Source organism: Rhinatrema bivittatum, chromosome 1 (assembly GCF_901001135.1).
Source record: "Rhinatrema bivittatum chromosome 1, aRhiBiv1.1, whole genome shotgun sequence".
Lineage (NCBI taxonomy): Eukaryota > Metazoa > Chordata > Amphibia > Gymnophiona > Rhinatrematidae > Rhinatrema > Rhinatrema bivittatum.
In genome coordinates, this window is record NC_042615.1 from 592,794,274 (window position 1) to 592,819,308 (window position 25,035).

Sequence of the window (25,035 nt, forward strand, 5' to 3'; positions counted from 1 at the left end):
TGATGTAGTGAATTCCTGCATCTGTTTCCACAGATTCCTCTGATACTGAGTCATGTATAGTTGGTAAGAGGAAATTTCTGGTATTCAGCATGGCTCCTGATATACCGTCCTGCCCAGGGAATCTAAAAATCTATGATCTTTTCCTGGGGGAGTTGAAGAATGTGGTTGTATTCTTTTTATTTCTTTTGCGCAGATTCCACAACCACTGATTGATGGGGAAGCTGTGACTTTTGGTAGCCAGAAACAAACTGTACCAAATAAGTAGTGTCCATTCGTTTGTTAACAGCAGGTACTGAACATGGGTGGCTCCCAGAGTCGATGTAGTAGATCTAGGAGAACCTCATGAATAGGTATAGCCAATAACTGCTTTGGAGGGTCCACAAATTGGATGACCTCCAACGTCTGCTGTCTAGTATCTTCCTCCGCTAAAAATGTGAAGGGTATGGTGTCCGCCATGTCCTGAATGAAATTTGTAAAGGATAAATCCTCTGGTGGAGATTTTTTCCTTTGATCTGGAGGGGAAGGTTCTGACACACTCTTCAGATGAAGTATCCATGTGTTTATTGTCCCAAGTGTCATCTGGATCATCCTGATATGGAGTTAGCAGGGAGGATCTTGGTGGATGAAGGAGTCCCGATGGACCTGGTTGCGGGTCATCGAAGGGTATCCTTGTAGTAACGTCCTCTGATGGTTTGGGTGGAAGGGTACAGACTACCTCATCAAATTTCTTCATGAGAAGTTGAAAGAGTGCCAGTTCCGGATGTCCTGGGTCCCCAGGTGACATCGGCATCGATGGCATGGGGTTTGTCGTCGGTGACGTAATCGGTGTTGGCATCGATGGTCGCCCCAGCATCAGTTTAGATAATGGCGTCAGCATCGGTGTCGGCATCGACGTTAAAGGCACCGGCAAAGGCGCCGGAGTCGACACTTGTTCTTTAAGGGCCTGAAGTACCGCTTGTCTGATAAAATCAGACAATTCCTTTGTAACAACTGGTGTACACAGAGCAGCTGTCCACGGTGGCGGAGGCTGTGTTGTTGTTCCCTCCACAGAGTCCTATGGAGGTTCAATGATCGGCGTGTGTTCTTGGAGTGAAGGCCCCGGTGAAGGAACCGGCGTTTCCTGGGTCCTTTGGCCACTTTGCACTCGAGTCCCCCAGGAAGAGAGACGATTCTGATGTCTATGGACGTCTGTGTCGATGATGATGCTTTGATCTGTGTTCGACCGCTGACTGTACCGATGCTATCGACTATGTTGACGATGGACGGTCTCCCGATCCTTCCGGACGACGTTTTTTGAAAAGTACACATTTGGAGACTCCGTCCGGAGACGATTTCGTCGATGTAGAGGGAGATGGTAGAAGTTGCAGATGGAATAAATGCTCCATCTTCTCTTGGTGGGCCTTTCTTCCCTTCACAGTTATCTCTGCACATTTAGGGCAGGTATTGACATTGTGTTTCTCCCCCAAACGGGACATTTTTTAAAACCCGTAGCCATTTCGTATCGCCAGCCGATGACAAAAAGAGAAATCGTGAGAGAAAAAATTGTTTTACTCAGAGTAAACGAGACACAGATTTACTCACCAGCCGGTGGAAAACCAGAGAGATCCCGTGTGGGAGAAATAAACTGAGAGAAAATATGACTTTTTGTCAGAGAAAATTTTGAGTAAACTCACAAAGGCTCCTAAATCCGTGATGCCTACAGCAGCGCGGAAAAACGAAGACTGAAGAGAGACCCCTGTGGCACAGAATATCATGGCATGCTCAGTGGCCTCACAGGGCCAGTCAAAAGTTTCTAGAAACTTTGACAGAAAGTTTTCCCGTAATAGGGCTCCGTCAGTGACATCACCCATATGTGAGGACTACATCCTGCTTGTCCTGGGATAATCAGAGGAAGTAGATACTTCTCTGGAATAGCTGTGCCTCAGTGTGCTGCTTCTCTGTAGGAGGGGGAGTGTGACCGGCCCACCAGTGAATCCTCCCCCTGATAGCTCACCGGGTAGGGGACAAAAAGTTTCTCAGGGAAAAGGCTGTAGGGCAGTGCCCTGCCTTTCCTGTCTGTGTCCTTTTAGGTTTTTTTTTTTCCTAAGAATTGATCTAGTCAGAGGATTCTCCATTAAGTTTAAACCAAACCTGTGAGAGGAACCTTCCCAATTTAGAGGTGATCAGGACCGCAGGTTATGCTCTCTCAATCTGCTGGAGTCAGAGAAATACTGAGGGATCGCAGGTGGCACACCAGGTTATATGGGAGGTGCCTTTCAGCTTTTCTCTGACTCCATCTGCTGGAAGTGAGGCATAACCCAGCAGTCTGGACTGATCCTGGTACATACAGGGAACTCAATTTACCACTACCCCTTTGTCAACTAGTTTCTAACCCAATCAGTTAATCAATTTAGGTCCAATAAGGGTCCTCAGTTTACTTATAAGTTGCCTATATAGAACCATGTCAAAGGCCTTACTGAAATCTAAGGACACTACATATAGCATTCACTCCGATCCAATTCTGGTATTTTAATTTTAAAAAATTTGATTAGGTTTATTAGACAAGGTCTTACATCATGCTTCCTCTGTTTTAGTAGATTCCATTAATTTATTCACCAGAGGTCAGACAAACCAGCCTGTAGTTACCAGCCTCCTCTTCACTTCCATTTTTTATCATAAATTAAATGTGAATTACCTATATTTAATATTTATGAACTTCCTCTCTACCTTGCATAGTAAACACTAGCTTTATATAGTTCTAAAATCCTGCATCTTATAATCTATGATAGCTTATTAAAGATAATCCCGCTAACACAATGCCTTTACTGCAATTCTTTCCACAACTTATTTTTAATGGGCCAATCCTTTTTCTAGTTTCTGAAAACTCTAATACAGTTATTCCCAACTTGGGGTCTGTGGACCCACAGGGGTCCACATGATCAATCCAGGGAGTCTCCAGAAGGGAAGCAAGAAAGTTCAGCTGAGAAGAAAAGGAGTTGCTACTACTTGTGCTAAGCTGAGCTATTGCCACAGCTCAGGAGAATAACAGGGCCCATTGCTGCAGCCCAGGAGAAGGAGCAACAGGGAGGAGCCATTCATACCCAATAAGGAGCATCAAACCGCGCTGCCACATGTCAGGAAGAGAGGTACTGATTGTAGCCCTTGAGAGTCAAACCCCAGTGCTTCACATCATGAGTTGTGGGGGGAAGAGAGACAGATTGTGGCTGTCAGAACCTGCAAAAGCTACTGCTGACGAAAGCAGGAGAAAGGGTGATCACAGCAGTGAAGTATATCCCTCTACTGCCATTTGCTCTGCCACTGCTTGACAGACAGAGGATACCTGCACCAAAAAAGTAAGTAGAATGGCTCAGAGGAAGAAAGAAGGAAATAAGACTGGGGGTTGACAGAATGAAAGGAAAGAATAAAGCAAAAAAAAAAAAAAGAGGAGGATAAGGAGGAGGAGACAGAAACCCATAGGACTGTGTTTTTCATCTCAAGGGATTTGTTGAGCTGATAAAGAAAAGTTACACGTTATGGAAACTTTCAATGCTGGCTTCAGTGTTCTACAAATGTATAAAATAGATTTTCACAGAAGTGGTCAAGAAATGCTTATAACTATTTTATTAAATGTTTAGAATTATACCAGTATAACAATTGCTATACAATGATCAATAGTTCTATTCTAAAGCAGTTTATAAGTGAATTAAACTAGAAAGCTGTAACTTTAGTTAAGGAACAATTTGTACCAATATAGATACATAAATTCTAGCAATCCCTTTTTGACACAGTTATACCAAGACATCTGGAATATCATTTTAACATCCAGCCCCATTACCAATTCTGGAATTGTTCAGCTTTTTACTGAGTTTCAAACCTGTGATAATTCAACCCCTGTGTGTATGTATGAACCAGCTGAGCACAGCAATGATGTTACCAATGAAGGAACTTTGGGATATTAAGCACCACAAAAGGCAAAATACATATTTAACACCCCCAAAATTATTGCAATAGAAATATTTTGAACTAAGAACACCCATAAAAGCATGTAAACTACAATATTTACCTTTAATAGGTCTACAACTGTCTCTGCAAAGCCAACCACATACATGGCTACAGCAACAGCATTAGCAAATGCAAATATAAGACCAATTGCACCTCCAAATTCAGGTCCCAAACTTCTGGAAATTAAATAATATGCACCTCCTAGAATAAAACAAAACAAAAACATAGGTAATACAGTTCCAAAATGATTTGCTGCATTAGAGAACGAAAAAAGTAATTAAGCCCAAATTTCATACTTTTAATACTGCATTTTCTTCTATTAGGCACATAAAGCAAAGTTGATTATCTGTAACAGATTCTCTGAAGAAAGCAGTTCAGTCACACATGTAGGCCAAGTGACTGCTTAGCACCAGAGATATGAATCCTCAAACATTTCTGGAAAGGAAAGCCTCTCTCAGCACATGTGCAATAGTTCTGATGCTCCAGCAGTCTCATGGTTCACCTCAGTTCTAGATATTTGACTTGACTGGGGGAGAACTTTTCCAAAGAAGCGGAAGGATGTGTGTGACTAATGAACTTCTGTCTTCAGAGAAGATCTCCTCAGGTAAGCACTTTTTCTCAAAACAAGCACTTCAAGGAATATGTGGGACTCCATGTACAAGAATTGTCTTCAACACTGGGGGGGAGGAGGAAAAAAAAACAGAGGGATATCAAGTATTGCCAAAAGGCCGGAAATATTTTTATGGGAAGAATCAGTCTTTTAGAAAAATTTAAAAAAAAGAGGGAAACCCCAAATCCCTTTAAGTAAAACTAGAACTCATAGAAATGGGACCTCAAACAGAGAAATCACATACAAATGTGCTTCCAGGTGGCCATGTTACAGTAAGAAGATATGAATGTTTGACAGGAGTTTCACATCCCAAATTTCCTAATTTCCCCAGTGGAGGTAGAGTTTAAATGGGTAGCCAATGCTGCTATGGCCCTAACACTATGAGCCTTTATATGCCTCTCTAAGATTACACCTGCCTGAATATAATAGAAGATTAAATCTGCTACCCATGTAGTAATGTTGTGCTTGGTTACCACACTCCTAGAAGAGGCATAGAGGAAACCCCACCACCGCACCAGAGGGGGATCCCCTCCCCCCACAACTACCAAGCAAGCTGTGAGGGGGATTCTGGGGCTCTCCTCCCCTTCCAAGCCCGTTCCACCACCAATGGCATTAGCTCAGCTGGCTATTTAAGGCCAGCTGGAACACACATCGGTGCCAGAAGATAAGGCCAGCAGCCATGGGAAGTGTCACAGAGAGAGAGAACCCATCACCAAAACCCAAGGGACTCCCCTCTGCACCACTACCCACCCAACACACAGCAACACGGAGCAAGCTGGGGGGGGGGAGGAACGGGGACTTCCAAAATAATCCTGCACCAAGCCTGCCATCCGTGCCATCAGCAGCTCAGCTGAGCTATTTAAGCCCAGCTGCAGTAGATGCTGGCAGCTAGAAGAGGAGGCCAGCAGCTGCAGGAGAAGCACAGAGGGAGACACCACCACTGCACCCAAGGGGTTGCCCTCCCCCAACTATCAAGCAAACTGGGTGGAGGGGGGGGGACGGGACTCCAGGGATCTCTTCCACAAGCCCCCCACCCACCTACAATCATCATCAGCTCAGTAGGATCCTTTAAGGGCCTACTTCTGGCAGGCCAGACACCAAAAGGCTTGCCCCTTTGTAGCAACTTTACTTTGGGACTTCTATCAATCATTTACTGCCTCAAGTGTCCTATCACCTGCAACACTTCAACAACTGTAAATAGCCTCCAATCTTCATTATCTAAGAAATACAGAACATCTCTGACTGATGATCACCCCCTGGAATGCCACTGAATTCTCCTCTCTCCAACCAGTATCCTACTTTATATCTATTGCTCCCACCAACCTTTTCTGACAGTCTCATAGCTCATATTTCTCCCTGAGTAGGGAAATCATTCCATCATCATCTGGCCATTCCCCTTTCATGGATACTATATCATTACCCTAAAAAAATAAATTTCCTTTTCCTCTGTCCTACGTGTCTGCTCCTCGAAGAGAAAAGGAGTAAATCTCACAATTACACCACTAAAACCTACAAGCAGATTGGACTTGTAGAAGCACAGGTGACTTGGGGGAGGAGATCTCTCAACCACTTAAACAAATCTGTACAAAGTTTCTTCAGTCTATCCTATTACATCTTTGTGAGCGACATGTGGAGGGGATCGAAGGAAAAGTATGCCTTTTTGCAGATGCTAGTAAGACCTGCAACAAAGGACACAACTGAAGGAATAGAGAGAATGAAAAGTGATTTAAGAAAACTTGAAGAGTGGTGGAAGATTTGGCAGCTGTGATTCAATGCCAAAGTGCAGAGTTATGCACCTGGGATGCAGAAATCCTAAAGAGCTGTAAGTGATTGGAGATGAAAGACTATCATGCACAGAGCAGGAGAGGGACTTTGGCTGATTGTATCTGGTGATCTGAAGGTGGCAAAACAATGTGACAAGGCGGTAGCTAAAGCCAGAATGATGCTGGGCTGCATAAAGAGAGGAATAACTAGCAGAAAAAGGGAAGTGATAATGCCCTTGTACAGATCTTTCGATGCCAATGTCACCTGGGGACCCAGGACATGCGGAAACGGTCCAGAGGAAGGTGACCAAAATGGTTGTGTGTGTGTGTGGGGGGGGGGGGGGGGGGGGGGGGGGGGGGTGTCTGTTTCAGAAAACATACAAGGAGAGGCTGAAGGATCTACATATGTATACCATGGAGGAGAGGAGGTGCATGGGAGATATAATACAGACCTTCAGATACCTCATAGGTATTAACAATGCACAAACTTCAAACCTTTTCCACTGGAAAGAAACAGTAGAACTAGGAGTCATGATATGAAACTCCCAGGGGAAGACTCAGAACCAATATCAGGAAATATTTCTTCATAGAGAGGATGGTAGATGTCTGGAATGCTCTCCCAGAAAAGGTGGTGAAGATGAGAACAGTTAATGAATTAAAAGAGGCATGGGACAAACACTGCGGACCCCTAAAGGCATAAAGAAAGGGATGAAGTAACATTTCTGCATAGGATTAACTGCAAGAAACGGCAGTTACTACCCTTAACAGAAGGCTTGGGGGTAACCTGCATGGAGTTGTAGTTACTATTTATTTTATTTAGATTTTTTTTTTTTGTTACCATAAGCAAATTGCTGGGCAGACTGGATGGACCATTTTGTCTTTATCTGCTGTTACAATGACTTCCACCCAAGCCAAACAAATCATCTCATCAACTTTCCCTTCTTAATTCATGCTCTGCAAACAACAAATCCCATCGCATCCTGAACTTCATTTACAAGTTCAAGCTTAATATCCTATGCCTTACTGAAAACTTGATAGGACAGGGCAACACTGTTTCTCAATCAACTATACCCACTTGGCTATCTAATCCAACACACACGCCATCTCATGTGCCATGAAGAAGTTGCTATCATCTTTAAAGACATGCTGGCCCTTGACTTAGTTACTACTAACCAAACAGGCAAATCTGATTGCCTAGTAATTAAATTTCAAGGCAGCAAGGACCCAAAATTTGTACTCATCTATCAGCCTCCATAAAATCATAGACTCCTTCCTCAAACTCTGAATTCCTACAGGATACTACTACCATCACCCATAATTTCTTGGTTCTGGGAGTCTTTAATTACCAAGCAGAGGCCCCTATCCCTCCCCCAAAAAGGCTATGCTGCTACTTTCCAGTAAAACACAGATAAACCTTGGTCTCACTCAGATAATAAAGCTCTCTCACATGCAAACATGGGTACTCTTGATATAACTTAGCATTCTGCAACCATTAGGCTTGATCTCAACACAATTTCAGTGGTCTCTATCTCCTGGTCAGACCACAGACCAATCAGACACACTATTCCTATGCCCAAACTAACTCCTATCCCCACACCCAAACTTCCCATTAGGAACTTTTCTGCAATTACTAGTAAAAACTTAAGTGAACTCCTCAACATACCAGCAACAATTACCACTACAGACCAACCCAAACTTCTAGCTCGGCAATGGAATAATAATGAATTCTCCTCAGTCATCTTTCTCAAACAGACCACTACCCACCTACAAACTCTCCTAGGTTCCACAAAGATTTATCTCCTCAAAGCAATCCCATTAACTCGAATGAAGCTTTGCAAAACAAACACACAGATGCCAACCTTCATCTCTGCAAAGTACATGCCAAAAAAATACAAATCAGCCATTTGACAAGCAAATATAAAAAGCCATCTCCAAACAACTTGAACTAGCCATGAATCACCACGAGTAAACTCCAAACTTGTTCAGATACCTGAAATCCAACTGCCCTCCACTACCAGAGAATGAAACATCAGAATAAACTTTGGCCAGGTCTTCATGGAGAAAATCCAAACCATGGGATCATCCTTGGGATGCCCCCTCCTCCACCTCAGCTCCAGATCACCTGACAAGGATATTACCACCCTCCCCATAACTTGGACAAACCAACACAACCCCTCCTCGATAGTAACCAACTATCTGAATTATCACAACCCTACAAGAAATGGATAAAATGCTCCAAAGAATTAGTCCACGAGCCTGTTAGATTCCATCCCCTCGCCCCCCCCCCCCCCCTGCCCAACACTAATATCAATCCGAAACACAACTTAGCTCCCTGGCTACAGACTATAATAAGTGTCAGTCTAGCCCCAAGGCTCCGTTTACCACTCACTCAAAAGACAATAAACTTATCCTGAAGAAACCTGGCTCTTATCAAAAAACAATGGAGAACTATGCCAAGTTTCCAGCCTTCCCTTCTTGTCCAAAATAGTGGAAAGAGAGTGATTTACCTCCAACTCCTCAACTTCCTACAGGGAGGTAAGAACATAAGAACATAAGAAAATAAGAACATGCCATACCGGGTCAGACCAAAGGTCCATCAAGCCCAGCATCCTGTTTCCAACAGTGGCCAATCCAGGCCATAAGAACCTGGCAAGTACCCAAAAACTAAGTCTATTCCATGTTACCTTTGCTAGTAATAGCAGTGGCTATTTTCTAAGTCAACTTAATTAATAGCAGGTAATGGACTTCTCCTCCAAGAACTTATCCAATCCTTTTTTAAACACAGCTACACTAATTGCACTAACCACATCTTCTGGCAACAAATTCCAGAGTTTAATTGTGCATTGAGTAAAAAAGAACTTTCTCAGATTAGTTTTAAATGTGCCACATGCTAACTTCATGGAGTGCCCCCAAGTCTTTCTATTATCTGAAAGAGTAAATAACCAATTCACATCTACCCGTTCTAGACCTCTCATGATTTTAAACACCCTCTATCATATCCCCCCCCTCAGCCGTCTCTTCGCCAAGCTGAAAAGTCCTAACCTCTTTAGTCTTTCCTCATAGGGGAGCTGTTCCATTCCCCTTATTTTGGTAGCCCTTCTCTGTACCTTCTCCATCACAATTATATCTTTTTTGAGATGCGGCGACCAGAATTGTACACAGTATTCAAGGTGCGGTCTTCACCATGGAACGTTACAGAGGCATTATGACATTTTCTGTTTTATTCACCATTCCCTTTCTAATAATTCCCAACATTCTCTGTTTTTTGACTGCTGCAGCACACTGAACCGATGATTTCAATGTGTTATCCACTATTACGCCTAGATCTCTTTCTTGGGTTGTAGCAACTAATATGGAACCTAACATTGTGTAACTGTAGCATGGGTTATTTTTCCCTATATGCATCACCTTGCACTTATCCACATTAAATTTCATCTGCCATTTTGATGCCCAATTTTCCAGTCTTACAAGGTCTTCCTGCAATTTATCACAATCTGCTTGTGATTTAACTACTCTGAACAATTTTGTATCATCTGCAAATTTGATTATCTCACTCGTCGTATTTCTTTCCAGATCATTTATAAATATATTGAAAAGTAAGGGTCCCAATACAGATCCCTGAGGCACTCCACTGCCCACTCCCTTCCACTGAGAAAATTGTCCATTTAATCCTACTCTCAGTTTCCTGTCTTTTAGTCAGTTTACAATCCACGAAAGGACATCACCACCTATCCCATGGCTTTTTACTTTTCCTAGAAGCCTCTCATGAGGAACTTTGTTAACCACCTTCTGTAAATCCAAGTATACTACATCTACTGGTTCACCTTTATCCACATGTTTATTAACTCCTTCAAAAAAGTGAAGCAGATTTGTGAGGCAAGACTTGCCTTGGGTAAAGCCATGCTGACTTTGTTCCATTAAACCATGTCTTTCTATATATTCTGTGGTTTTGATGTTTAGAACACTTTCCACTATTTTTCCTGGCACTGAAGTCAGGCTAACCGGTCTGTAGTTTCCCGGTTCGCCCCTGGAGCCCTTTTTAAATATTGGGTTATATTAGCTATCCTCCAGTCTTCAGGTACAATGGATGATTTTAACGATAGGTTACAAATTTTTACTAATAGGTCTGAAATTTCATTTTTTTAGTTCCTTCAGAACTCTGGGGTATATACCATCCGGTCCAGGTGATTTACTACGCTTCAGTTTGTCAATCAGGTCTACCGCATCTTCTAGGTTCACCAAGATTTGATTCAGTCCATCTGAATCATTGCCCATGAAAACCTTCTCCAATACGGGTACCTCCCCCACATCTTCTTCAGTAAACACCGAAGCAAAGAAATCATTTAATTTTTCCGCGATGGCCTTATCTTCTCTAAGTGCCCCTTTAACCCCTCGATCATCTACGGTCCCAACAGACTCCCTTCACAGGCTTTCTGCTTCGGATATATTTTTAAAAGTTTTTACTGTGAGTTTTGCCTCTACGGCCAACTTCTTTTCAAATTCTCTCTTAGCCTGTCTTATCAATGTCTTACATTTAACTTGCCAACGTTTATGTATTATCCTATTTTCTTCTGTTGGATCTTTCTTCCAATTTTTGAATGAAGATCTTTTGGCTAAAATAGCTTCTTTCACCTCCCCTTTTAACCATGTCGGTAATCGTTTTGCCTTCTTTCCACCTTTCTTAATGTGTGGAATACATCTGGACTGTGCTTCTAGAATGGGGTTTTTTTGTTTTGTTTTTTGTTTTTTAACAATGACTACGCCTCTTGCACATTTTTTTTACTTTTGTAGCTGCTCCTTTCAGTTTTTTCTATTTTTCTCATTTTATCAAAGTTTCCCCTTTGAAAGTTTAGCACGAGAGCCATGGATTTGCATACTGTTCCTCTTCCAGTCATTAATTCAAATTTGGCCATATTATGATCACTATTGCCAAGCGGCCCCACCACCGTTACCCTCTCTCACCAGTCCTGTGCCCCACTGAGAATTAGATCTAAAATTGCTCCCTTTCTCATCGGTTCCTGAACCAATTGCTCCATAAAGCTATCATTTATTCCAGTCAATATTGGGGTAATTGAAGTCTCCCATTACCACCGCACTACCAATTTGGTTAGCTTCCCCTAATTTCTCTTAGCATTTCACTGTCAGTCTCACCATCTTGACCAGGTGGACGGTAGTATGCTCCTATCACTATAGTCTTCCCCGACACACAAGGGATTTCTACCCATAAAGATTCAATTTTGCATTTAGTCTCATGCAGGATGTTTATCCTGTTGGACTCTATGCCATCCCGGACATAAAGCACCACACCGCCTCCCGGGTGCTCCTCTCTGTCATTGTGATATAATTTGTACCCCGGTATAGCACTGTCCCATTGGTTATCCTTCCAACATGTCTCTGAGATGCCAATTAAGTCTATGTCATCATTCACTGTTATACATTCTAATTCTCCCATCTTACTTCTTAGACTTCTGGCATTAGCATACAAACATTTCAAAGTTTGTTTTTTGTTTGTATTTTCATTCTGCTTTTTAAATGATAGGGATAAGTTAGAATTTTTTAGCTCAGGTGAGTTTTTAGTTACAGGCACTTGGACTACTTTTCTTATTATTGGAACCTCACTGTCGGGATGTCCTAATTCTAATGCATCGTAGTATCCTTTGAAGATACCGCTCTCCGAACCATGCGCTGCTGAGCGACTGTCTGCTTTCTCCTTTGTTCTAATTTAAAAGCTGCTCTATCTCCTTTTTAAAGGTTAGCGCCAGCAGTCTGGTTCCACCCTGGTTAAGGTGGAGCCCATCCCTTCGGAAGAGACTCCCCCTTCCCCAAAAGGTTCCCCAGTTCCTAACAAAACTGAATCCTTCTTCCTTGCACCATCGTCTCATCTATACACTCTATACAGCCAACAATTTAGTTTTAGGGAAAGGCTGTGGAACCAAATTCATCCTATTGACCATTTCAAATGTATCCAACTACATGCTGATTCAGACAGCAGATCTGCTGCCTTGGATATCACTGACCACCAACTCCTGATTCAACACTTAAGAGACATTGATATTGAAGACATTGCCTTTAAATACTTTAAGTCATTTCTCCCTAACATAACAATCTGTTACTTGGACCAACAATCCCTCTAAACCCAGAGAGCTTGTGTGGCGTACCCCATAGCTTAGTCCTCTCTCCTATCCCTTTCAATGTTTACCTTCAACCAATCTGTGAACTCACTGTGTTAAAGAACTGAGAGTAATATCTTTCTGCAGATGACAACAAGCTCTGTATCAAAATTAAATCTAACCAAAATTTCTCCATTGCTGACCTTGATAATTGTCTCATAGCAGTAGCCCAATGGCTTAGTGGAGTAGCCGCCTAGCGGTTAGAGCATCGGGCTACGAACCAGGAAAACCAGGGTTCAAATTCCACTGTCACTCCTTGTGACCTTCGGCAGTCACTTTATCCTACAGTGCCTAAGATACAAACAGATTGTAAACCCTTTAGGGATAGGTAAATACCTAAAGTACCTGAATGTAATCCACTTTGAAGTACCAAAAAGCAAAATATAAATCAGATAAATAAAAATAAAATAAATTAGGGACCATGAACCCCTTGTGATTGCTACCTTCCTTATTAGGTACCCCATTATATCCCAAATAGTCTGTGCAAAAGCCTAGGGGATTCAACTTGATTAGAATCTCAGCATGGAAATTCACATCATGGAGGTGGTAAGAACTTTCATGCATCTGCATCAGATCCGCCAACTGTGCAACTACTTGGACAAATAGAATCTTACCACTGTGATCCATGCATTAAATTACTAGAATGCACTACTGCAACAGCATCTCATAATACAGCATGAAGCACCTCCAAATTCTACAAAGTACAGCCACAAGAATTCGAGGAGGAGCCAAAAGCAACAGACTACATTAAACCAATACTGCATTGGTTTAATGTAGTCGAGAGCAAGATAAAATTCAAAACACTCTTGCTTCATCTTCAAGCGTGTGAATAAACAGGCTTCAGAGTACCAATCCAGCCTTCTCTTTTTCACCCTCCAATTGGCCAATTTATTCTCTCCTCCTCTGCGAGACTCTGTGTCTTCAGCTGCCACACACTAAAAGCCTAGAATAAGACTCTGCTAACTTTATGTCTTGTGCCTACCACCTCACATTCAGAAAAAAAGCTAAAGCATGGCTCTTCACCCAGACCTTCTCAGCAGAAAGCAAATGTTGCTTACCTGTAACAGGTGTTCTCACAGGACAGCAGGATGTTAGTGTTCAAATATGGTTGACATCACAGGATGGCGCCCAATCACGGAACACTTTTGTCAAAGTTTCTAGAACTTTGACTGGCACCCACTGGGTATGCCCAGCATGGCACTAAACCTGCAGCCAGCAGGGGCCCCTCTTCAGTCTTCTTTAAAGCTACAGGAAGTGCCGAAAAATAAAATAAGAAAACGTTTCGAACCCAACACCGCAGGGCAGCAGGCGGGTTTCGTGAGGACTAACATCCTGCTGTCCTGTGAGAACACCTGTTACTGGTAAGCAACATTTGCTTTCTCTCAGTACAAGCAGGATGGTACTTCTCACATATGGGTGAGTACCGAACTGAGGATGTCTGAGAAATGCACCAAATGTACCCAAATGTGCAATAGGCACAAATATTGGGGAGGAGTTTGGTAGAGGGCATCCTGAACCTGAACGGGCAGGCGGAAGGGTGTTGGTACATCAAGTTGTAAAAAGGTTTCGCAAGATAGATGGGCCGAAGATGGAATCTTGTCTTCCGGCCTTGTCTAAGCAATAATGGGCTGTAAATGTATGGAGAGAACTCCAGGTAGCAGCCCTGCAAATGTCAGGAAGAGGCACCAAGTGTAGGTGTGCTACTGAAGTCGCCATGGCCCTCACAGAGTGTGCCTTAACACGGTCTTGAAGTGGAATGCCTGCTTGCGGATAGCAAAAGGATATGCAGTCCACTAACCAGGAGGAGAGAGTCTGCTTACCCACAGGCTGCCCCAATTTGGTGGAATGGAAAAAGATAAACAATTTAGTGCTTTTCCTGTGGGCAGCTGTACGGTCTAGATAGAAGTCTAGAGCCCGTTTACAGTCAAGGGTATGCAGAGCCTGTTCTCCTGGATTGGAGTGAGGCCTGGGAAAGAAGGCAGGTAGTATAATGGATTGATTAATGTGAAACTCTGATACTACCTTAGGTAAGAATTTAGGGTGAGTGCGGAGTACTGCCCGGTCCTGCAGAAGTTTAGTGTAAGGCGGATAGGTAATTAGGGCCTGTAACTCACTAACTCTGTGAGCAGATGTGATTGCCAAAAGAAAAATCACTTTCCATGTGAGATAGTGAAGATCACAGGATTGGAGAGGCTCGAATGGTGGTTTCATGAGCCGACCCAAAACCAGACAGAGGTCCCAAGAAGGGACCGGAGGGCATAGTGGAGGCTTGAGGTGAAGCAAGCTTTTCAGAAAACGTGTTACGAGGGGTTGTACTGAAATAGGAACAACCCCGACACCTTTATGGAAGGCGGCCACTGCATTGACATGCATTCTGATGGAGGAAGTTTTTAGTCCTGATTCTGACAAGTGCCAGAGATAGTCTAGAAACTTCGTGGTGGAACAGGTAAAGAGATCAAGAGATTGAGAAGAAAACCATGACTTAAACCTGTTCTATTTGTATAGGTAAGACTTTCTTGTGGAAGGCTTCCATGAAGCAATCGGGACACGGGAAAATGGCTCCAAAAGATTAAGTGGCTGAAGAATTAACCTTTCAACATCCAGGCCGTCAGGGACAAAGCTTGAAGATTGGCGTGGTGTAGGCACCCGCCGTTCTGAGTGTTCAGAAGTGGGTCCGTTCCTAAGGGAATGTGCCTGCGAATGGAGAGATCCTGAAGTATTGGAAACCACGCTTGGCGAGGCCAGTGAGGTGCTATCAGGATCATGTGTCCCTTGTCCTGACGTAACTTCACGAGAGTCTTCGAGAGAAGTGGAAGTGGAGGGAATGCATATAAGATACCGGTTGCCCATGAAAGGGAGAACGTATCTCTTGGCTGTGAGTGTTGGCTGCGAGTGAGAGAGCAAAGTTCTCTACCTTGCGGTTTTGAGGTGACGCAAAGAGGTCTATGCGGGGATGACCCCAACGTTGGAAAATGGCGTCTGCTACTGAGGGGTTGAGGGACCACTCGTGCGGATGGAAAGTGTGACTTAGGTTGTCCGCCAACACATTGTCCACTCCCAGCAAATAGGTGGCCCTGAGGTGTGGGAGGGCCTCCGCCCATATCTGCGCAGCTTCCTGACACAGTAGGAAGGAGTCCATCCCTCCCTGCTTGTTGATGTACCACATGGCCACCTGGTTGTCTGTCTGAATCAGGATGACCTGATTGGAAAGGCGATCCTGAAATACCCTGAGAGCATATCTGATTGCTTGAAGCTCCAGGAAATTGATTTGGTGTTTGGCTTCCTCTAGAGACCAAGTTCCTTGTGTTTGCAAATCGGCCACATGGGCTCCCCAGCTGAGGTTGGAAGCATCGGTGGTGAGAATTATTTGAGGGTCTGGAGCCTGGAAGGGCAGGCCTTGGAGGAGATTGATCTGATTTTTCCACCAGGCTAGAGACTGACGGAGTGAGTCTGTGATGTGGACAGTGGTTGAGCGGACTGAGTCCATTGTGACCTTAGAGTCCACTGCATGACTCATGGCCAAGCGGGCCATTGGGGTAACCTGTACTGAGGACGCCATGTGTCCCAGTAGGATGAGGAAGTGGCGTGCAGTCGTGCGTTGCTGAGACTGTAGCTGGTGTGCGAGAGAGATGAGAGTGAGAGCTCGCTGTCGAGGCAGAAATGCTTTTGCCTGCAAGATGTCCAAGTCTGCCCCTATGAATGATAAAATTTGAGATGGGACTAAGCAGGATTTTGCATAGTTGACGAGAAATCCTAGCGAAATCAGAATGTGTAAAGTAAGACGTAGGGATGACAGAGCAGCTTGCTGAGTGGGAGCCCTGATCAACCAATCGTCTAGATAGTGGTAGACGTGAACACCTTGAGTCCTGAGAAAGGCTGCTACTACTATGAGGCACTTGGTGAAGACTCGTGGTGCAGATGCCAGGCCGAATGGGAGCACTCGGTATTGATAGTGCTTGGGGCCTACTAGAAATCTCAGGAACCTGCGATGAGATGGATTTATCGCAATGTGCATGTACGCATCTTGGAGATCGAGAGAGCAGAGCCAGTCTCCTCTTTGCAGAAGAGGAAGGAGGGAACCCAAGGTTACCATCTTGAACTTTTCTTGTTGGAGGTACTTGAGGGCACGGAGGTCCAGAACTGGACGAACGCCTCCCGATTTTTTCAGGATTAGAAAGTACCAGGAATAGAATCCTAGGCTTTGTTGAGAGTAAGGTACTGGTTCTATTGCTCTGGACGGGAGGAGGAGAGAAACCTCCTGCTCCAGGAGTAGTGAGTGGTCGGATGTTCCCCAAGCCGGTAGAAGTGGGGAATCCGGTGGAATGGAGAGAAAGTTCAGGCGATAACCTTGAGAGATTATGGTAAGGACCCACTGGTCTGAGGTGACTGTGTGCCACCTGTTGTTGAAATGGCACAATCGACCTCCCACTGGTATTTGAGGCAGTGGAGGCTGGCTGCTGCTCTCTATGCAGGAGTCAAAAACTGGAAGCAGGGCCCAGCTGAGGAGCTGCTTGAGGCTTTTGTTTACGAGGTTGCCGAGACTGGGCCTTTTGGAAAGGCCTCGTGGAACGAGTCCTAGACTGTGGTGGATAGGACTTCTTTGGACGGAAGAATAACTTCTTAGTATCCTTCCTGAAAGGCTGTTTGGAGGAATACTCAGAGGGCATCAGAGAGCTGGCGAAGGGTCTCATGATGGTCCTTGAGCTCCACCACTGTCCGCTGAATCTGTTCCCCAAACAGATTGTCTCCTATGCCGGGCAGATCAGATAATCTGTCTTGTACTTCAGGGCGCAAGTCCGAAGACTGAAGCCAGGCCCATCTTCTTGCTGAAATAGCAGTTGCAGATACCCTGGAAGCGGTGTCAAGGATGTCATAAGAAGATCTTATTTCATGTTTCCCTGTCTCAAAACCCTTGTGCACTAGGGTTAGAAGTTGTTCTTGGAATTGCTGAAGCAGGGACTCTGCAAAGTCCTGTATCTGTTTGAATAAGACCCTGTTGTACTGGGTCATATATAGCTGGTAGGAAGCGATCAGAGAGAAAAGCATCGATCCATGGAAGACACGCCGGCCAATGGCATCCAGGAATTTCTGTTCCTTACCTGGGGGAAAGGAAGAGTGGGGTTTTGATCTTTTTGCCCTTTTTTAGGCAGATTCTACAACCACAGATTGGTGATTCAGCTGAGGTTTCTGGAACCCTGGGGCTGACTGGACCAAAGTAGTAGTATCAGCTTTTCTGTTGACTGGAGCAACAGAGCCAGGGTGTTGCCAGTTCTTTTTGAGGAGATCTAAAAGACCCTGGTGAATAGGGATGGAGGTTATTTCCTTGGGAGCATCCAGGAATTGTAACAGCGTTCAATCATTTATGCCTGTCATCTTGTTCAGTCTGCAAATTGGAAGGGAACCAATTCAGACATTTCCTTCACAAAGTTATGAAGGATAGGTCCTCTGGAGGAGAACGTTTCCTGCTTTCAGTAGGAGAAGGTGGCGATGGCAAGTCATCGGTGTCTTGAGAAGAATAGTCTGTCCAGGTGTCACAGGGATCAGGACCTGCCACTCTAGGAGCCTGAGAAGGACGGGACAATGGTATTCCTGAAGGTCCCAGTCTAGGCTCCGAAGGCATTGAGGGAAGTGCTGGAGGCACCAATGAAGGCATAGAGGGCATCGATGGATGGATCGGTGGCACTGATGGGCACATCGGCATCGATGGTTGCGGCATCGCAGGGCTCCCGATGGAGGAATGCGGAACGGTGGTTTCCCCTCCCGATGACAGGGTAAGTGGGGAGGGCACCGGAGCCATCGGTGACCCAGGATCCTTCGGTGGAAAAGTGGCTATAAGCGCTTCCATCTTCGAGAGCAGCAGTGCCAGTGCTGCCGGAATCGGATCGGTGGTCGGTTCCAAAATCTGCACCGGTTTCGGTGTCTGAGGAACTTGGAGTCTGTGCATCACCTTATCAATGGCCTCCTGAACCATCCAGTGCAGTTCTTCATGGAGATCTGGAGCAAGCAGCCCCGGCTCCGGAAGGGAGGAAGGAGGCAGAGGCATAGCCGGAGGGACCACTGTTAAAAGCGGAGTCGTGGCTCCCGATACCCATCTGGGTGAGGGTTGCCTCGGTGACCCGGTCGCAGAAATGGTCGGTGCCTTTTCTGGACGGGGTTTCTTCGATGGCGGCTCTGACAATGGCGAGGTCGAAGATTTTCCTTCCTCGATGGTCCGAGACTTGCGGTGTCAATGCCAAATGTTTCTCTCTACGATCCCCTCGGTCCTGAGGGGGAGTAGAGGTAGTTGAAGGCCGAGAAGTCGTCGACGCCGGACGGTCACCAGCCGGTGGCAGATACTGGTGCGAAGTGGATGGTGCCGGTTCAGACGTCGATGCAATGGACAGCATCGGAGTTTGAGAACGGAAGAGAAGTTCCATTTTCTCCATTCTGGCCTTGTGACCTTTTGGGGTCATTAAGGCACATTTGGTGAAAGTCAGGACATCATGCTCGCACCCGAGATACATTACACAGACTTTATGGGGGTCTGTAATGGACATGGTGCGAGTACAGTCCGGGCACAGACAGAACCCCGATGCCATGGCCTTTGAAAATTTTAGCCACGGTACGGTCGGCAGCCAGTAGACCATGAAGGCCAAACTCGACAGGAATCAATCGAAACAGGGTAAAAAAAAACTTAGCAGAGTACCTGTGGGGTATGAAAGTTTTTAGTAATTCCGTGAGGAAAATTTCCTGTCAGGAATCTCTGTGTAGCTCCTTAACCCGCGTGGCTACTGCTGCGCGGAAAAGACGACTGAAGAGGGACCCCTGCTGGCTGCAGGTTTAGTTCCATGCTGGGCATGCCCAGTAGGTGGCAGTCAAAGTTCTAGAAACTTTGACAAAAGTGTTCTGTGATTGGGTTCCATCCTGTGATGTCACCCATATGTGAGGACTACCATCCTGCTTGTCCTGTGAGAAACCTCTTCTGCTGGCATAACCACATATCTTGAACAAGCCACACACCTTTGGATTTTTACTGCTTAACCAACTGGGAAGAAACCAACTATAAATTGATTCTAACTATAAAACAAAGCTAAATTGGTTATTGTCTTATTAAATTTGTTGTAATCTACCTCAAAACCATAGTAAAAATCAGAATATCAAATGTCTAAAATAATAAATAGATCTAACTAGATAAAAAAAAAAAAAATCAAAAAGCTGGTGGAATTTCTATTCTATTTTCTATTTCTACTCAAATAGAAAACAATGGCTCTCTTGCATCCGATATGTATTACAGGAAAAATGTATAATAGTGACTAAGGAGAAGTCCAGTACCACCTTAGATAGCAATGTGGACTGTGTGAGAACCACCCTATCATGAAGACACCTGATAACAGATAAATCACTAGAGCCTGAAGCTCAACAACTCTGCAGGCTGAAGTGTTATAAAAAAAAAAACTTTCCAAGTCAAATACTGTATCTCGCAAGAGTCTAGAGGCTCAAAGCCGACTTTTTTCAGTTAAGAACCATGATGCCTCCCCATGACACTGTGGGAGGCTTCAAATGAAGCAAGCCCTGCATGAATCTGACGAAGCTACTCAAAAATGGGATTTCCTTCTGCATGCTGTTAAGCATCAAATACATTAAGCTAAACCTTAACATTTATTTTCATCCCAAAGTTTGAAAGTTGTAGAAAGTATTCATCCAGTTTTTATCTGGAACATATCAGATGGCAAACCAATTTTAAAATATAAGATATCCCAGTGGATTTCTTTTTTTTTTTTTTAAACTTGAAACTGTACTTGAAACTGTACTGGAGAAACTGAGGAACTATTATATCCCCATCACTCTCTAAGATAGGTGGGGTCAGAGACCAGATATTAGGGTGGAGCAATAATCCCTGTTCTATGTGATTAGTGTTGGGAAAGTTCCTAACTTGATTGATTTCTTCAGGGATAAATCTCAAAGAAGTGACAACCAAATCTGTATTGGCCAAAGGTGGCTATGGAAGAACATGGTTCACTGACCCCTTCTGAGTTTTAAGATTTAAGCCATCAGTGTTAAAAACTTTATTGGCTCCTGACTGAACAACAGATTGTTTAAAATTGTACTTCTGATACATAAGTTGCTGCAAAATTGATTATTTGCCCTAGATTAACCAAAGGCTGCTTATTTACAACCTCATGTGGCTTTAGAGTTCATCTCAGCGAAGACTTCTGATGTGTCATCAATCTGTTTTACTTCGGCTTGCGAAGTCACAAGAAACATTTTCAGCTGCTGGGCCTGTTCTATGGAACTCTCTACTTTTTGCACTTCAGACTATGGAGTGTACAAAGACTTAAGAAGTCACTGAAGCCTTTTTTTTTTTTTTTTCCATTTCATCAAGCGTATGATTGAGATCTTGCTAGAGCTTGCCGATGCTGTCTGCCTGAAAGGCTTATGACCGCCAGCAACAGCAAGCTGGTTCAGGTCACAACTCTCTTTGATCTCCCCCAATGTTCCCTCTAAGCTGCCTGCATGTACAGCTGTGCAGCAACTCCTCAGGTGGCTGCTCACACCACACCTCATATAGCACAGGACCTGAAGGTGAGCAATGAGACTGCACAGATAAAAAGGAGCAGTCCATAGCAGTAGCCAAAGGATGGGCTTTACTGCTGAGTCAGTCTCTGCTTCCTTCCTGTCCCCAACAGTTGATTTGGCCCAATGGGATGGGGCTCCCACACTGTCACAAGGATTGCAATTTAAAGGGGTAGCACACCAAGTAAATAAAAATAATAATTTGAGACACTAGGCTGGCTCCGTTACATACTGCAAGAAAACATGGAGGGATGGGGGCAAAGCAACAAATGCCCTGCTCCTACACATCTTTTGCCATCTCAACCTCCCTCTTCTATGATCAGCAGCAGAAGAGCAGTGACTGTGCCAGCAGTGTTTCTAATCTATTTTTCCTGCTGCAGCTGGAGTCTCTTCCTCCCATGCAATTCAAATTGCAATCAACTGGGGAAAGGGGAAAGAGACAAGAAAGCAGATGCTGGGGAAGAGAAAAGTGAAGGGCTGCTAGTGACAAGTGATAAGAATAGAAAAGGCGGCATGATATTGATGAGGCAGCCTAGGGTAGGGGAAGGGGTGGGATGAAGGAAGTGAGTGAGGGGATTGTTCTCTCTCCTGCCACCACTCTTATCCCTACCCATATCCCTAACCCCACAATCAAAACAAAGACTCACTAAGCCCAGCATAGCACCATATTATATTGGAGCCACAAAGCCTTTGTTGTTTATCTTCGGGAAAGACCATTGCCTGGCCCCAGATCTCTCCTCTTTCTCTCCTGCTTCCACAGTAGCGATCTCCTCTCTCTCTTCAGCATCCCACTTATATCCCCATCCCCTTTCTCAGCATCCCACCTCTCTCCCTATTCCCACTCCTTTTTGCTCTCTCATCTCACTCCTCCACTCTTCAGCAACCCACATCCCTTCCCCATCACCACTCCCTCCATCATGCTCTCACCCTTTGTCCCATCCCTCGCCTCTCTTCTCCCTAATCCTCCTGTCCCCACCCCTACATACCTCCCATAAGAAAAACGACAAAGGCATAACTAACAGCCCTCACTCCCCAGAACAATGATTAGGGCTTGGCTTATTCTACAAGGAAATTCATGTCTGTTTCTAGTGCTCCAGTGTAGCACTGCATGCAGAGTCTGGCTTCTTGAGGTTACCATTCTAGTTTTTGTCTGCATACTGGTTTTAAAATTTGTCATCACTTATTTTGTATTTGACGACTGTCATTTTGCATGTATGACTAAGACGAAGGAGAGGAATATGTAGAGGCTGATGAGGGAAAAAATTGCTTAGCAAAAATTTTTGTTTGTTGTTCACTATGGAAGGGTCTGGAGCAGGACCACAAACACAAATAAGACTGGAAGTGAGGTAAACCTCAATCGATTTTTAGAACAGTGTATTCATGAGGAGCTAACTAAACTTTAAAGCAGATAAGGTGATGGGATATATCAGAGGGTACTAAGAGAACTTAGAGATGTCCTGGCAACTCCGCTGGCGGACCTTTTCAACATTTCTTTAGAGCTGGAGTAGTTTGAGGACTGGAAAACTGGAAAAGGGCGGATGTGGGTCCTATTCATAAAAGTGTAAGTAAGGAGGAGGCTGAGCTCTGTGATAAGCAAACTAATGGAATTGCTGCTAAAACAGAGGATAGTGCAATTTTTGGAATCCAATGGATTGCAAGATCTGAGGCAGCATGGTTTTACCAGAGGTAAATCTTGGGTGACCAGAAAGTTAGATTAAGGGAGATCGCTAGACATAGTGTACTGAGATTTCAGTAAGGCCTTTGACACGCTTCCGCACAAAAGGCTTACAAACTGTGTGCCCTTGGTATGTATTCTAGAGTGACTTACTGGGTTACAAACTAGCTGAGTGGAAATAATAAAGGGTAGTGGTAAATGGAGTTTTCTGAGGAGGGGACTGTTACTAGCGGTGTGCCTCAAGGATCAGTCCTTGGACCGGTTCATTTCAATGTTTTTGTGAACGACATTACGGAAGGGTTGTTGGGAAAGATTTGTCTTTTTTCTGATACCAAAATCTGTAACAGGGTGGACAGTCAGGAAGAAGTGGAATACATAAGGAGGGATCCAGTGAAGTTCGAGGAATAGTCTAATGTCTGGTAGCTAAGATTTAATGCTAAAAAAAATGCAGAGTAATGCATTTGATATAAAAATCCAAGGGAAAGATACAGTATTGGAGGTGAAATTCTTCTAAGCATAAAGGAAGAGGAGGATCTGGAGGTAATTGTTTCTGAAGATCTTAAGGTGGATAAAGCAATGGTAAAAGACAGAAAGATGATTGGCTGCCTAGGGAGAGGAATGGTCAGCAAAAAAATGGAGGTGATATTGTCCCTGTTTAGGTCCCTGGTGAGACCTCACTTGGAATACTGTGTACAGTTCTGGAGACTGCACCTTCAAAAGAATATAAACAGGAAGAAGTTGGTCCAGAGAGTGGATACCAAATGGTCAGTGGTTTTCGTTCTAAAGCATAAAGGGATAGACAAAGATGTAAACATGTATTCTTTACAGGAAAGGCTAGTTAGGGGAGACATTCAAGTATCTCAAAGATTTCCATGCACAGGTGGTGAGAACCTTTTTCAATGGAAAGGAGGCTTTAGAGCGAGGGGTCATGAGATGAGGCTGTAAGGGGGGGGGGGGGGGAGAAAGACTCAGGAGTAACCTTAGAAAATATTTCTTTAGAGAGAGGGTAGTGGATGTGTGGAATAGCCTCCCAGGAGAGGTTGTAGAGACAAAAACAGTATCTGAATTCAAGAAAACATGGGATAAATACAGGGGATCTTTAAGGAAGTGAAAATTAAAATGCTAAATTAATTGGACGGATGGGCCATACAGTCTTTTTCTGCTGTAATGTTTCTATATTTCTATTCTACCTGCATATAATTTCTGTGTAGTGATATGCAGCAGTCTTGTTCATTGGGTTTTCCCAACCGGTGGTGTGTGTTGGTGTTCCAGGGCTTGGTGTAATATATACAGTGCTGCCTAATCATGGGTAGAATTGTTACTTTTGGATTCTTGTGAATTAGTGCTGCTCTAGTATGCCAGGTTTCCTACATTTGTGCTGAGTATTTTTTTTTCCAGGATTTTGTATTTCACAATGTGCCTGGTAGTAGAGGGAATTTGTGTTTCTGTACTTGGATGACACCAGAATTTTTTATATGGGAGGTGTAGAGGAAAATACTCTGCTCTGTCCCCATTAAAGGAATCCATGGATGCAGAGTATATATTTACAGTAATGGAGGTACAGGATTTATATTGGGATTGTCTTCCACATACAATGTCAAAAATGAACTTCTTTTAACCCAGGTACAGTATGCTGGATTTGACGTCAGTTTCTCAAATTTACTGCTAGTGCTGCTCTTAATACTTGCATTGTGTCAAACAAGCAAAACACTGAGGTGAGCTTGGAAGTTTGTTTTTTTTTTTTTAAACACACTGCTCTTTATTTATGCAGTTTTAAATGTTAACAGATATCAAAATATAAAATAAGAAAATACATTTAAAGAAATATAAGATCTAAGTACATTGTCAGATCACAAAGTAGGGAATCCAATACAGAAAGAGGGGAAATAGGGAAGTTCTTTTTAATCAGGTGTGTGGTGTCCAAATAAATGGGACTGTTTTTCTGTATCTCTAGGCCACATTTTCTTGGTCTTTGATATAATTCTCTCTCTCCATATATAGTGTAGAATAGTGCATAAATCGGTCACCATTTTACTTGGCAAGTTAGCAAAAGAATCGTATCCTGTGCCACTCAATATATCCACCTAACCTAAAAGTTAGCCGAATAAGTTATCCTGCTAGCTCTGAATACTGGAGTTAGCCAGGTAACTCAGATCCTCCTGATTACACCCCAGAAACACCCCTAACATCCAGCCAAATTTTAGCAGGATACTAAGTTATCTGGTCAGAATTTAGTCAGATAGGTGTCCAAATATTTCTTTTGTCGGGTAACTTCTGAGGGAG

The 25,035-nt window shown here is 43.9% G+C and overlaps 1 protein-coding gene across 1 annotated transcript in view; it reads right to left on the reverse strand.

Moving 5' to 3' along the window:
- SLC12A2 (solute carrier family 12 member 2) overlaps positions 1-25,035 on the reverse strand; it is a 368,551-nt gene that overhangs the window by 220,707 nt on the left and 122,809 nt on the right. Inside the window, 1 exon segment of the mRNA XM_029619121.1 lies at positions 4,043-4,182. Within this exon segment, the coding sequence (XP_029474981.1) occupies positions 4,043-4,182 (140 nt within the window).